The sequence below is a fragment of the Grampus griseus genome, assembly GCF_964374135.1.
Source record: "Grampus griseus genome assembly, chromosome: 4".
Lineage (NCBI taxonomy): Eukaryota > Metazoa > Chordata > Mammalia > Artiodactyla > Delphinidae > Grampus > Grampus griseus.
In genome coordinates this window covers 3,236,702-3,251,730 of record NC_138997.1, presented here as the reverse complement: position 1 = coordinate 3,251,730, position 15,029 = coordinate 3,236,702, and the positions used below count along the sequence as shown (strand labels likewise).

The 15,029-nt window shown below is 38.1% G+C and overlaps 1 protein-coding gene across 11 annotated transcripts in view; it reads right to left on the bottom strand.

The window, feature by feature from the left end:
- RAPGEF2 (Rap guanine nucleotide exchange factor 2) overlaps positions 1 to 15,029 on the bottom strand; it is a 241,680-nt gene that overhangs the window by 24,196 nt on the left and 202,455 nt on the right. For all 11 annotated transcript variants that reach the window (XM_082652809.1, XM_082652814.1, XM_082652813.1 and 8 more), the window contains 8 exons: positions 14,712 to 14,848; positions 13,927 to 14,085; positions 7,549 to 7,701; positions 7,117 to 7,281; positions 4,447 to 4,554; positions 4,151 to 4,354; positions 3,942 to 4,050; positions 3,210 to 3,456 (listed from right to left, as the gene is read on the bottom strand). In XM_082652809.1, the coding sequence (XP_082508935.1) occupies positions 3,210 to 3,456; positions 3,942 to 4,050; positions 4,151 to 4,354; positions 4,447 to 4,554; positions 7,117 to 7,281; positions 7,549 to 7,701; positions 13,927 to 14,085; positions 14,712 to 14,848 (1,282 nt within the window). The remainder of the gene's footprint in view (positions 1 to 3,209; positions 3,457 to 3,941; positions 4,051 to 4,150; positions 4,355 to 4,446; positions 4,555 to 7,116; positions 7,282 to 7,548; positions 7,702 to 13,926; positions 14,086 to 14,711; positions 14,849 to 15,029) is intronic.

Below are 15,029 nucleotides of genomic sequence, written 5' to 3'. Positions count from 1 at the left end.
AGAAATAGCCTCACAGACATAGAAAACAAACTTACAGTAACTAGAGGGGAAGGTGGGGAGGGATACATTAGGAGTTTGGGATTAACATATACACACTACTATATATAAAACAGATAACCAACAAGGCTGCTTAGCCTGAGGAACTATACTCAATATCTCGTAATAACCTACATGGGAAAAGAATCTAAAAAGTAGGTATATATAAAACGGAGTCACTTTGCCGTACACCTGAAACTAACGCAACACTGTAAATCAACTCTATTGCAATTAACAGTTAAAAAAAGATTCAAAGGTAAGTCCACAACAAAATTAAATTTCCATTTAAGTGCATAGAGGCATGTATCTACAGACAAAAAGGATTCATGTGCTATGCAACATTAAATAAAACCTTCACATTTTTAGCGGAATTTTATTTTTCATCCATATAAACCAGGCTTTACTGCCAAAAATATTAGATGTCATACGTACATGAGACAACTGCTATGGACTCAGACCAAAGACAGAGCCAACTGGGCCTTTGCTGGCACAGATGCTATCAATCCTGGCGCACTCGAGGCAACCCCCAACGAGCAGCCTTCTTCCGAGCTGTTTCTCAGCAACGTTTCAATACCAAGCATGATGATCTAACGCTCTACTATCAGCTGTATCTCTGCCGTCCACAGACGCAGGGTTACTCTTGGACTGAAACTACTTTATATTAAAGGCTTAGTTCAGAAAGGTCCACCTCCGAGCACATTCGCTTGTTGCTGGACCTCTAGAACTCTCTCACTGCTACTGAGATATTTTGACCTTGGTTAACTTTATATGTAGTCTGTTGGTTTATTCTCTCTTTCCTCAGGGTTCTGCAGTCTTTCTCCACTTACCCGACAAACAGACCCGAGCTTTACCAGCCTCCTGCCCACCCACCCCATAGTCACATCACTCTTCCGGGCCTGTCCTTGTCAGGCTGCCACCATCCAACATCTTAGCTTCTGTGATACTGATAATGTTTGAGAGAGAAAAAAAAAAAACAGTATATCTGGAAGTTCATCTGGGACTTCCCTGATGGTCCAGTGGTTAAGAATCCACCTTCCAATGCAGGGGATGTGGGTTCGATCCCTGGTCGGGGAACTAAGATCCCACGTGCCGCGGGGCAACTAAACCTTCATGCCACAGCTAGAGAGAAGCCCGTGTGCCACAACTACTGAGCCCGCGTGCTCTAGAGCCTACGCACCGCAACTACTGAGCCCGCGTGCCACAGCTACTGAGCCTGCGTGCTCTAGAGCCCGTGCACCGCAACTACTGAGCCCGCGTGCCACAACTAGAGAGCCCACATGCCACAATTAAAGAGAAGCCTGCAACGAAGAGCCCACATGCCGCAATGAAGACCAGCGCAGCCAAAAAATAAAAAACAAATTTAAAAATTAAAAAATAGAACGTACTAGAAGATTCATCTGCTTGACTACTTTGGTAGCTTTGTCAAAAAAAAAATCTTTCTAAACATATGCTTATTTCTAGGAGAGAAAAGTTTTAGTAGTAACTAGTATTAAATAAAGTCTATCATACCAATATAATAGATCCTACAGTTTACTGAGCCTTCTTTTAAATATAACTATTCTTTTCATTTCAATTACATTACATATATGGATTATTTCAAATAATTTTCATAATAATATTTAATATTTCATAAAAAGATTTAAATGAGTCATCTATGTTCTTCAAGGCAAATTTAAGATGTTTCCTCAGTGCTTTAAAAATCATCATGTCTAATTATTATCCTTTTTTCTTTTCTCTTTTGAATATCTTTCTAAATACACAGAATAACATTATACATAGTATTCTCATCCTGGGTCCTTCGCCAGCACCCTGTACCGGGGATGGATTACGTCCCAGCTCTGACATGTCACGTTTCTATTAATACTCGGCAGGGTCATGCTGACTTGTGTTAGATTGTTTTAAAGGTTCATATTTAACTCATGGTCAACTGACTCTAAGATTTTTTTTGTTACCGTCCTGCTAATAATTCTACGTTAAAGTAACTGAAGTAACTTTTCTTATCTACTTAAAAATGAGCATTTCATCAAGAAGGGTCACTTAAAAAATCGATTCCTATTTTCTATAATGCCAGCAGGCCTAATCCACTGTCTCTTAGAAACTTACTTGGTATAATCATGCTCTCGAGTCTATAAATAAAGCCATCTTACTCACTGCTTATCCTCAGGACTCTGCTGTAGCAGTCTTTTCTAGCTGATATGAAACCACCAATCATTATAGTTTAATGGGGAAAACACAAGTTTGACACTCGACCCATCAACAGCACATCCTAGACCATATCTCTCTAATCTTTGGATGAAAATTTTATCTGAAGTGGAATTAAAAAAAAATGCTCGATACACTCCTGAATGCTTACATGTGCTGCTCCTCTGTAGGACCCATTAGATTATCAAAGAAAGAAAATAATCTTTATGTTTTCAGGTTATCTCTTACACCTCTGTAGTTTGAGGAATCAATAATAAATGAATTTGGGGCCCCTGTGTAATTTAATACTTTAAAGAATTTTTGGGTGATGGTAACTGGGTTTTATAGAACACGCACAGACCCAGAAGGAGCTAAAATGAAGACAAAAGCAAGCAGACAAGCAAAGCTAAAAAAGTGCGACACCTGCAACTTTGTCTGGTATGAGCTCCTGGCGTAAGTAAACAGCTAAGAAGAGATTCAAGAATACACCTGACATTCTGACTGCAGAGCCCACTGGGAGGAAGGAAAGGAGTTCTGTGCTTGGTTGGTGATGTCTTGGCAACAGTTAAATAACTGAAAACAGGAGAGAGAGGAAACAAGAGAATGGCAAGCGTGAACGGAACCAACTGGGAGCAGCCATGACCTGACTGGCACACAGCGGATGCTGATGGTGGAGAAGACACCCAGAAACAAAGAAACAGGAGCAGAAATGACGCCACACCATGGCGGAGACAGGAGCAAACACATATTCTTGCCTTTTAAAAGTCCAAATGAGAAACAAAATATTTCAATGAAGATCGGAGTGGGCAAGTTAAGTGGCAAAAATGGGATTAAAACAAACTTAATTGTTCAATATCGCTTCTAAGATAGCTCAGCCATAAAAGCTTGAAAACATTTTTTACACTCATGTGCAAACACCAGTTACATCACCACCTTTGCATGTCATTTTAACACAATAACATAATGTACAGAAAACTTATACAGACACTTACTTATATGGTTTTTGTGGCAAGATACTAATCCGAGTCTTGTCCAGTATCTTTTTTAGCTTGTTCCTTCCCCCAACAGTGTTGGCTTTACTTTTCTTATTTACTTTTTCAAGTCCTATCACCTGTTCTACATCTACAGCGAGATCTGGAATGGAGTAGCGACTGGCCTTTTTGATGTCTCCAATTTTAGGGAGGTGAGGGGCACCATTTCTCTTCTCTTCTGACAATCTTGTTAGAAGTTCTTTAAATACTAAAAAGGAAACAAACACCGCAAAACGCCCATTATAAGAAATCTGAACAATTCAAAGGCGATTGTAGAACTTGGAAATATTATCTAAGTACAGACTTCAGCTATCAAAATGGTAATCTTGTAGAAAAACACTACTCCAATGAACAAATGACACCAAGAATCTGTTTTTGTATGTCTTCTGTCACTTCTACTCAGATTAAGTTAAAATAGTACACTCTTTAAATGTATAGATATTTGAAATATTTATCAATAAAAACATCGATAAAAATAATGTTATGGTCCTCAAGTAAGTAGATTTTGATTCAGATCTAATTATACACTTACATAATTCATTCTGTATCTATGCATTTTACTATAAATTTTCAATTCTTATGATGTTTGAATGATAAACATGACTTTTTTCATGATTAAGACCTAAATGCTAAAAAAAAAAGACCAAAAAAAAAGGAGAAAAATGAAAGTATGCAAAAATCTAAACCACTTACCAAATAAATTGGTTTTCACAGTGATAGATAAGTGTGTGTTATTTCTAAGAATTTCCATAGCTTTTGACAGCTGAATGTTTTCAAAGTTTTGACCATTTACTTCTAATATCTAAAAATAAAGTTATAAGATTAATTTCAGTTCCCCAATTGACTGAAGGAGAAAAAGACACCAGTATTTACCCTTATGTTTGCATTCAGAAATACCATACCTGGTCCCCTCGTTTCAAGCCTGCCTCGGTTGCTTTGCTACCTGAATCTACACTGTCAACAAAGATTCCAAATCCTTTCTCTGAGCCTCCAAGCAAGATGAAAGGCAAGGGAGCTTCTCGGGATGGTTTTGTGAGTGTCATCAATCTTCTTTTTGCTTTAGCAGCACAAGCAATATTTAACAGCCTTAGATGTCCACCCATTTTCTACAAGAGTTCAAAAAGAGTGGTTTCAAAGATGGGCTGAATCAAATGAACTTAAAGCTGATGGTTTATTTTTTAAAAATCCCCAATATTACCTCTCTTTCCAGATTATTTTCAAATTCTTCTAGAAATCGAGTCATCGCAGGATCCCCTTCGAAGTCATTGAAGTGATTATTCACCCACAATAATACTACCCGTGTAACCTGCAAAATCAATTATTTTTAACAGGTTTTCTTCTTTCTAGTGCTAAAAATTTACGATTAAAGTCATTTCAAAAAAGTTATCCAACAAACAATTTACCTAATAACAATGAGCAAGAAAGGTAACAATAAAACTCTCAGATTTCATTCATAAGAGGATGACCTTCTAAAAATATACAGTAATACTTTGAATGTGGACTTTACGCTGTTTGACCGAGAAGGGTTTTGATTCTGTGAAGCATGGTAACTAACTTTTATCTTGCTTCATCTCAAAATATATTTGATATAGGTCACAATAAAAACTATAATAAAATCAAACTAATACAAAAGAAGACAGAAACTTTAACATCTACAATTGTGCAGGGAAAATGAGTAGCCTTTTCTTACCCTGCACACATGTTTTCACTGAGCCCTACACTGAGCTTTATACAGAACAATACACACACTCACAGCTGTGGAATATTAGCTTTGTACCAGCAAGAACTGTGTGACCTTCATTAGACTATAAGTTCCATGAGGATGACAACTTTACCTGTTATGTTCTAAGGGCATCCTTAATATTTATAACAACATCTAATTCTCAGTAAAATTTTACTATATGAAGTGAGTATAACTGCAACTTTAAATATAAAAGTACCTGTTTTATTTTATATGAGTTTAATGTTCTATATCTTGAATAACAAGATCAAAGAAATTTTCCATAGCATTGTTTTCAAGCATTAACTAACCTCTTAAAGTGGGAAAATTAAGCATGCCATTCTAGCAGTAAAGAAACAGAGTAGACAGTATACAGTTAATCTTCAAATTGCAGTTAAAATACTGCTTATAGTTAGTATGCTGTGACAAATTATAGTATATAACCTGACTAATCACTCAGGAGTCAACTCTCGATATTTATATTAATTTTTGTCATTTATTTCCACTAACGCCCATTTTTCAAGTTTAGGAAACCCAGATGACCATCTCCCCTGAAACTATATCCTTAACACCTGACCTTTTCATAAAATTAAAAGTTTGTAGCTGAGAAGCCAACTTAGAAGTCTACTAGCCATATTCCAGGTTAGAAAAATGAGATTCATAAATCATAAACTGAATACTATCAACTACCATCACAACAGCTTTAAGATGCACTAAGAGACTGCTGGGAGCCAGGCCCTACACGGCTATTCACCTTCACAGCAACCCCAAAAGGAGGCTGATTACTGTTTTACAAGTAAAGAGATGAGTAGCAGGAGGGTGAGATGACACAGACGTAAACGGCAGAGGCAATGCTAAGGCTAAGGACCTCGGCTGAGGTCTTCCATGCCTGTGACCCTCGGATTATGAGATGAAGAGCATTACTGTCCAAACAATTGCTCTAGGGCCGTGGGTGAGTCAGCGGAAGGACCAGCACTGGAGCTGGAGGCCTTCTTTTTGTTTTTTTTTTTTGCAGTACGTGGGCCTCTCACTGTTGTGGCCTCTCCCGTTGCGGAGCACAGGCTCCGGACGCGCAGGCTCAGCGGCCATGGCTCATGGGCCCAGCCGCTCCACGGCATGTGGGATCTTCCCGGACCGGGGCACGAACCCGTGTCCCCTGCATCGGCAGACGGACTCTCAACCACTGCGCCACCAGGGAAGCCCTGGAGCTGGAGGTCCTTTGCTGCTAGTGCCCAGTTCTGGATTTGTACGCCCTGACTCTCCCAAGTCGGCCTCATGGAAACCAGGCCGTCACGTGGAAGGAGAAATGAGTACAGGCCATGAGTAACTCTCAAACCTCACAAGACTAGGTACTTTATCACCCACTCTGGCCTTGAAAAAGAGCTTGACTCAAGAGCTGCTGAAGAGGGTTTGTTCAGAATTACATGCCTGGGGCCTACCTGCCCGCGATGGTTCTGAGGGGATGCTGCTCGGGTGCCAACTGAAAAACTGTAACTTTTATGTGGTGTACACTGGCCGTCCACTGAACCAGAGGATGCAGATTCCCATGGAACCCAGGTGATTGAGGGCTGTGTTTTAACAGAATTTGCAACGAAACTAAAGTTTATAAACATTTGCTGGGGGGAAGGGAATCAAGATGGCGGAGGAGGAGGACACAGAACTCACCTCCTCCCACAAATACATCAAAAATACATCCACATAGGGAAGGATTCTCACAGCATACCTACTGAAACATTTGCTGGCCTATGTATCGGCCTTGGCGTTAAAAAGAAAAAAAATTCTAGGGACTTCCCTGGTTAAGACTCCACACTTCCAATGCAGGGGGCGCGGGTCTGATCCCGGGTCGGGGAACTGAGATCCCACATGCCACATGGCGCGGCCCAATAAGTTAACAAACAAATAAATAAACTGCAAGCCCAAGAGGCAAGGCTTTACAACAAAAAAAAATTCTAGGGCTGAACTTAGAAACCTATAACAAGAACGGCTATGTGTATCACCTTGTTTTTTTCTTTTGGCTTAAGAAGTACATTCTCTTATCCCATCAAAATATTTTGAACATAAGTGGCATGACAAATATACATTAAAGTCTCTTTAACTTTGTATCTGAATGTTTCATAGTTGAAAGGAAACTAAAACGCAACTTCCAACCTTATCCCTGAGGCTCGGGTCATTAAACCACTCCAACAACTTTTTGCCCACTTCCATCGGGCTGCAGAGGAAAGTCCTATAGGTCAACAGGAAGTCCTCTATAAACGTCGGATCCACCACCGAATGCTCTTCCACCAAATGCATCGTTAATCTTTCTGAGGTGCCCTGCAACACATCAAAGGCGTCACCAGCATCCCGCATGAATGGCATCTATATGGTACCTTGATTTCAAACCTTCAGCCTAAGATGAACTGGACGGTAACATACCCAATAATGACTAAGGCTGCTGTTCTTCAGGAAAGATAAAGATTTTTTACAATTGCTAACATTTAAGAGAAGTTACGCCTAAAAACGGAGTGGGGGCATCTTACACCGTCCTAACGGGTACTACCTAAACCCTCCTGCCATGGGGCAGAGGCGTGTTTGTCTCACCTTGATGACGATGTGCCCCTTCCTTGTTCCCGTTCGATCGAGCTCTCGGTGTTCCTTCACCATGACGATCTCTCCTTCCTCTTCAACTTTTTGCATGTTCTTTTCTACTTGGTTGAGGATACGGCAGTAATCTTGCTGGGCTATGCAGACAAACTGGAATAAAATGTAAGTCACATGCTAATGATAAAGTGCTTGCGAGAGACCTATAGCAGCGCTAATGATTCAGTGTTTTAATTATTTAACACTGACATTTTCCCATGTCTCTCCCATACTTTCTAAATGAGGGCAGTAATGAACCTTAATCGGACTTCTCTACTTTTTAATGTATTTCCTCCTCGGTCAAGAAAAGTTTCATTTTTAGAATATTTATATGTAGTTTATATTAAAAATCCTAACAATGAAAAATATCAGAAGATAAAATTAGAATAGTTCTTTCTCACCACTCCCACCCCCCAACCTGTGACACTTAGAAAACACTGGGGGAGGAGAGTGGACTCTCAGGATAGATAGTAAAGAGAAAAAAGAAAAGATTGGCTATATGTACATGTATAACTGAATCACTTTGCTGGACACTGTAAACTAACACAACATTGTAAATCAAGTATACTCCAATAAAAATTAAAAAAAAAAAAAAGAGCACACACAACTGTGGGCAGAGCAGCAAAAAAGCTCTGAAGAGTCTATACGTGGTCGTTTAAGTATCTGTTAGAATTACGGCCCTAGCAGAAAGGAAGAATATGAAAAGAATTCAGAATAGGATGATGTTAATAATGGATTGTAATCCACTCCATCAGGGTAGCTGCTGGGTGGTCTTTCTAGTTTAAGACTTGCAATGTGCAACCTGAATCCATGGGACTGAGCTAAGTGACCACGACTTGTTTTAGACTGTGATTTTCTGCTATACTATCAGGGGGCAGGTACAAACCTGGGACTCTCTGGTGCTTAGGAAATCCGAGCGTGCTAGTAAAATCACCATAAAATTGCTTGTCAGAAGAAATTCTCTTACCTGCCCCAACCCTTCCTGCCTGTGGCTTCTAGGGTCAGGCGAACTGATTCAAACCCCAGCTTTACTACCTCTCACTGTGGGATCCTGGGACAATCACTCGGTGGGCCTCATTTTACCATCTGAAAAGGCGAGATGGTCCTAAGAGCACCAGCCTCATAGGATCCTTGTGGAGGCTGAGTGAGATAATCCAGGTAAAACTCCTGAACTGTGCTAGGTATACAGTATGTGCTCAATAAATTTTATTATTTAAAAAATAGATATTAAAACATAATTATCATTTAGTGGGCTTTAAAAATTTGAAGAATTTCAGAGCAGCAATTTAAAAATAAAGATGATCTTAATAAAAGATATCAAAATTCAAAGATACCCAAGCAGTAGATATAACAAATTTGCTAATTATAATTGATAAAAGAAATCATTTTAGAAAGTCTGTTCAAAAAAGGTCCACAAAACAAGCCACATACTTGTTAAGCTCAAATTATTATTCCTCATAACTGGTATGAAGGTTAATCCTTGCTCTTTTAAAGAAAAAGTTAACAAAAATATGCACATGAAGCAATTACTCCTCCACGACCCCAAAAATAAAAAAATTTCAGGGCTCAGGGCAAACCATTTAATTACATTTCTTAGTAGTTTTAAAGAAAGTTATGAATGAATTCTAGAAATCACTTGTTACACAGATTAGCCAGAGGCCAGTGAGAAAGCAACAGTAGATTCGTAAATAAAAATTATTGTTTTCTCTGAATTTTGAATAATTTATTCTCATTTTAAAAATCTGTTAGGAATGAAGAAAGGATGGACATTTCTTTTTCTCCTTTAAGGTGAAAAGATGAAAAGAGGGAATGGTTAAATTATAATGTACGTAAGATAAAAGATGCTATAGGCATCTAAAATCATATTTTTATAGGACGTTTAGACTTCCGGCTTAATATTCATGATAATACATTAATTTTTTTAAAAAAATTTGAAACCAAATATTGTAATAATGATTTTAATGACAATGATGACATTATTATTATTATCATATTGCAGTAGCTTTATAGGAACTTTCTCACTTTATCCTCCCAACCAGCCCACGAGGAAGGTACTACTATTATCCCCGCTGTACAGATGAGGAAACAGCTGTGCATTCGGCATGCTAATGTAACCAATGTCTCATAAGTACATGCTTGCTAATTTAAAAAAATTATACATGCATATCAGAATCTTGGCATCACAAAAGGCTAATAATAATGATTATTTCTGAGCAATGCCATTTACAAGTGACTTTCATTGTTTAATATACTTTTCTATATTTTCCATACTTTCTGCATAATCAGTAAAGCTTTTTTACAGAAGTAGCAGCAGCAGTTCACACTCAAGAATGAGCATACTATGATATTAAGTTTCTTCCATCAAGTTGATTGATATCATCTCACTAATTTTTCTATTAAGAGTTTAGAATCAAAAAGTTAAAATTCGAAAAGCATAGGCTTTTGTTGTAAGCAATTATGGATAGTTTAATAAAATTTTTTTAATGGCAAAAAAACCCCTACACACTCATATCCTTAACACTGACCACAGGTGTGTGTATGTTTAAAATCTATGGTCCTTAGTTTCTTGCCTCAAAAATATTTTAAACTTTTTTCTTTTTACAGGGTAGCAAAATTGTTTCCCAGGTCTCCAAATAATTTTAGGTGTTCTTTCTTATACTCATTTTTAGAGAACATAATTCTATCATTTATCTCCTAAAAAAGAAATGTATCCCCGAGTTAAAACAAGTAAGTAGAGAGATAAAAAGAAAATGCTTTCTGAAGAGAAATGTACTAAAATTAATCTTCTTGACTAAGGACTTAAAGAAATTAGAATTAAGTTTGATTTGAAATTCTTAGTGTCTAGACAGACACCCTTGGCATTTCTTCTGCAGAAACTGAAATACCATCCAAAAAGGAAAAAAGAAAGACGCCCAAACTGAATTTCTAATATGGCCATACAGAACTGATATCTCAAAAGAAATAAATTTTACAAGAAAACATTTATTTTTTATTAGCAAATTTATTTTTGCTTTAAGAAGTTTTTAGGTATAACATGAAATTTATAGGAAAAATATAATTTTTAATTGGGATGATGAAACCAGTTGAAAATTTGTGAGTTATACACATAATTGTTTTAGTGAGGTTTTATACTTTCAGACAGGTGTTCACAGGTGAAAGTCCTGTATGATCTTGGCACTCTGATATGAAATAAAAATTCAAGCAAGATTTCATCTATAAAAGGGCAATGATTTCATTTCATTTCTTACGTCCCAGGATAATTTTCTTTTGGGCACATGACCTCACAACTTTTATTTAGCAAAAAATATTAAAAATGATAAAAGAATGAAGTAAAGTTAAACTTTTATCAACATACAAAACAGTCAGCTTTCACTATATCCATGCAATTGCTTTCTCCTCCAAAACTACTGCTAAAATTCAAAGCATCACTAGCTCTCATGCTCTCAAGAAAACATGAGTCTAACAGATTTACCTTAAGACATTAGATCTGTTTAAACTGGTACTTTGCATCTGCAAGGGAGTTCATACCTAATTGTTCACACAGGCATCCAAGTGTTCCCTCCCCGCTGAAGGGTGCAGGGCAGGGCGAGGCCATGCCTGGGTGTCACTGGCAGGCCCTAGATGTAGGTGGTGGAGAGAGGAAGGGGAGACAGAAGTAGAAGAGTGGGAAAGAAAAAGAGGGACAGGCAGAGGGAAAAAGAAAAGGAAAAGGCATGGATGGGGAATGGGAAGCCAATCACCTGGTACCAAAGGACATCTATGCCTGGCCCTGCCCTTGTCCTTCAAACCCAACAGGGGACAAGAATGGGTAGAGGAGGGGACTTCCCTGGTGGTCCAGTGATTAAGACTCCGTGCTTCCACTGCAGGGGGCGCAGGTTCAATCCCTGGTTGGGGAACTAAGATCCCACATGCCGAGTGGTGTGCCCCACCCCCCCCCAAAAAAAAGAGAGAAAAAGAAAAAGAGAATGGGAAGAGAGGCACACAGAAGGGAGCAGGGCAAAGCACAGTGCTGAGCACTGAGCACATCACGGGACCCAAACAGACAGAAATAAATGTCAAACTGAATCCACTCATGCTGTGTCCTCAGGCTGAACTTGGGCTCGACTCTATACACTACCCAAGATGTATTTTGGGAACCCACTGAACTGTAAGGAAATGAGGGCCAAACCTAGCCAAGGTTGCTTCCTCTTGGTAAAGGGAACACCACTTTCTTCCATTTCATTCAGTAACCTTTGATTGCCTACAATGTGCTCAGTACAATGACACCCTTGTGGAGATCACGTTATGGACAAAAATGTGATTCTCACTGTTTAGTTCTCCCAACAAGAGGAGGATGTGGCACGCGCACTTCCTGACAAATAAATGACATTTTAGCAGAAATACGCTAAAATGCTATATAATTTAATGCAAACAAGCATTTGCATTAAAATATCTAAATTCATTCTCCATGCCTGTTCTAATATGGAGGGGGGGAACGCCGGGCCTGAGATGGGTGGGAATCACAAGGGTGATTCTTGAACCCCTGATTTCACGTTCCTTTTACAACGTGTGGAGAGGCCTGCAGGGTGAGAAGGACTCTGTCTGGCAGACGCTGCACCCTTGACCCTCTTTGTACATCCGGGAGTCTCGTATCAGGAACCACAGGAGCCTAATACTACCTCAATCAGAGTTTTCGTTTTCAATTAGCGTTTTCTCTTGGCGTCTACCTTGATGACTGTCACTCTGGAGTTTCCGCTGATTCCTCACCCAGCAGAGAGATGAACTCTCTTCCTTACATCTACCTCTCCTCCTCCTTTCCCAGGACTCCCAGATAAATATTTAATGTTACCTGCTACATCTGACATTACTTCAGCACTCTTGGAATATTAAGTCATAATATTTTTATCAATTATTCTGAGACATTTCTATGCCTCCTATATCACTTCAGTCCCAAGATTACAAAATTTCTAACAAAAGGGGTTGGCCAATTATGAGGCGCTAGTGTAGTAGCTGAATCCTCAGAAATAAAATCACTTTTACTCGCCCTTTAAGGACAGAAACGGACCCAGATGCTCTAGTGATCTTGACTTGCAGAAGGGCCCAAGGAGAGACTGCGAAGCAATAACAGGACAGAGAAACCTTTAACAATTTTCCAGTTCGTTTTGACTCAGTTTGGCTTTATTTTTTTTGGAATATAATTCTGAAGCTGAAATATCACATATGACCCCTTTTAACATTTTGAGGCCAAATATAGACTTTGAGATTTATGTACCATTCTGTTTTCCTCTATTTTGCCAAATAATTGAGAGCTGGCTATATTAAGAAAGCTCTTCTGGCATTACATACGCAAAAACTGAATTTATAGCCTTTTTTTCCCTCTCTCTATGGTGCTCACTGGAGGAATTATTTAGCAAAATTATTCTCTAAGTAAGATGATTTTATTTATAGCCATGGTCATTTTTCTTCTTAGTAAGTAAAACGCTTGAAATGAAAATTTAAATGAGCACTATTTTATATTTATCAGACATTATAAAAATTCAATGATGTTCTTTTAGCATAAACTATATTCAGATGACATATTTTAGACTGTAAACGAACAAATACAAGGACCACTTAACATTAATTAGCCTAAGTCAACCCTTTTGGTTTATTTATATTAAAATATTTTATCTTTCAAGGACAATTTTTTAAGACCTAAATTATAAATACTTAATAATGATAAAAGCACCTTAAATTTTTTTTTACACTAATATAGAGGTTACCTGTTAGATCGATCTAATTAAATTTCACATTTGGTCTCAACATTCTCTCTAGTCTTTTATGAAATGCTTTTAAATAATGAATATTAACATAACAGCAATACTGACATTGTTCTTTTTATTAGCAATCATTTCTTTACTATCAAGTGTTTCTACTGATTCATACCATGATTAATTTTCATGACTTCTAAAATCAATTCCATATCTTCCATGTATTTAAATAAAAATACTGTGTAACTGTATCACAGCATCTTTACTAACCTACATATAATTTCTTTTCATCATGGGCATTTTTACTTCCATATTTTTTGTTGACTAGACTGTAAATTATTATTGATGGAAATTAAAAATACTGTATTTATAGAACACCTGTTTTTTAACAGAACACATTTACAGAATGCTTAGCTCTGTGGGGTTCAAGTAACTTTAGGGGAGATTTATTTTTAATTTCCTGGAGTGTGATAACACTAAAAGTCATAGTTCTACTTTAAAATCTTCTTTATAAATCTAAAAGATGACCTGTTTATACAGGCTGAAAAATCTTACCTCAACTGCATACATAAGTTCTTTATATTAAGCATAGAATAATGACAGTTTATACCTGGCAGTCATCCACCTTTGTCCTCATCACTCCTTTCATGTATTCCTTGTCCATAGTAGGAGAGACACCGAAACTATTTCCCATACATAGTATTTCTGCTTTTCCATCTGGGTAAGTCACTTCCACAGAACCGTTCAGAATCACTGACCAGGAGTCCAGCTAGTTCCAAAAAATGAAGACAAAGCAGAAAATATAACATCATGATCGTGAAGCTGTAAATGCTGGAACGGTCCCTAAAAATGATTTACATCTTTTATTTTTTAAAGAGGGAACAAATAACCCAAGTACAGCTGACCGTTGGCCAAGTTCACAGAACGAGAACTAAAGTACAGCCATGGACCCGCGGGTTTCCAGGTGCCTGCACGGCACTCCGCTCTCCTAATGACTCTACTCTTCCTCTCTTAAACGACACTAGGGAAAAAGTGTCTTCTGTTCCCCAAAACACATGTAAACAAGATAAAATGATCACCACAGCCTTGATAAGAACAGCATTGTGTTCTGACAAGAGGCATACTATTATGAACGTTTAAGTTGCAAAATCTGAAAAGTTAAAATGTCAAAAATGTTTCTACCAGTATCATCTGGAATACCGCAAATAATAGAAAATAAAATAATGAACTTGGAAGACTCTGACACAACGAGTGCATCATAATTCCCGAATGATTCAAACTTATTGCTGCCCATGGTTTGTAAGGAGGAAAGAAGAAGAATGGGGTTTTTGTTCGTTTGCTGCATCGAGCGAGGCTCACATAGAGACATTATAAGTGGCAGAAATATTTCCTAACCTCTTCACCGTTGTTTAACACGATGGTCCCGGCTCTTTCCACCACTGCAAACACCATCACAGCACAGAGCTCCCGCCTCACCGACATCGTCATGTTGGCAAAAGCCGGCAGCTGGTGCATGAATTCAAGGAGTTGTTCTGAAAAGCAGAAGGCGTGTGAAAAAATGACAACTATTTCCCCAAACAAGCATTCAGAAAGAATGCTCTATGCCTCTTTCTTTTTAAATGTCCTACAATTCTGCCTGGTGAACAGTACAAAGACTTTAAATTATCTTCAGCACACGCTGAATTTCTTGCAGGTACACGAAGAATTCTGTCA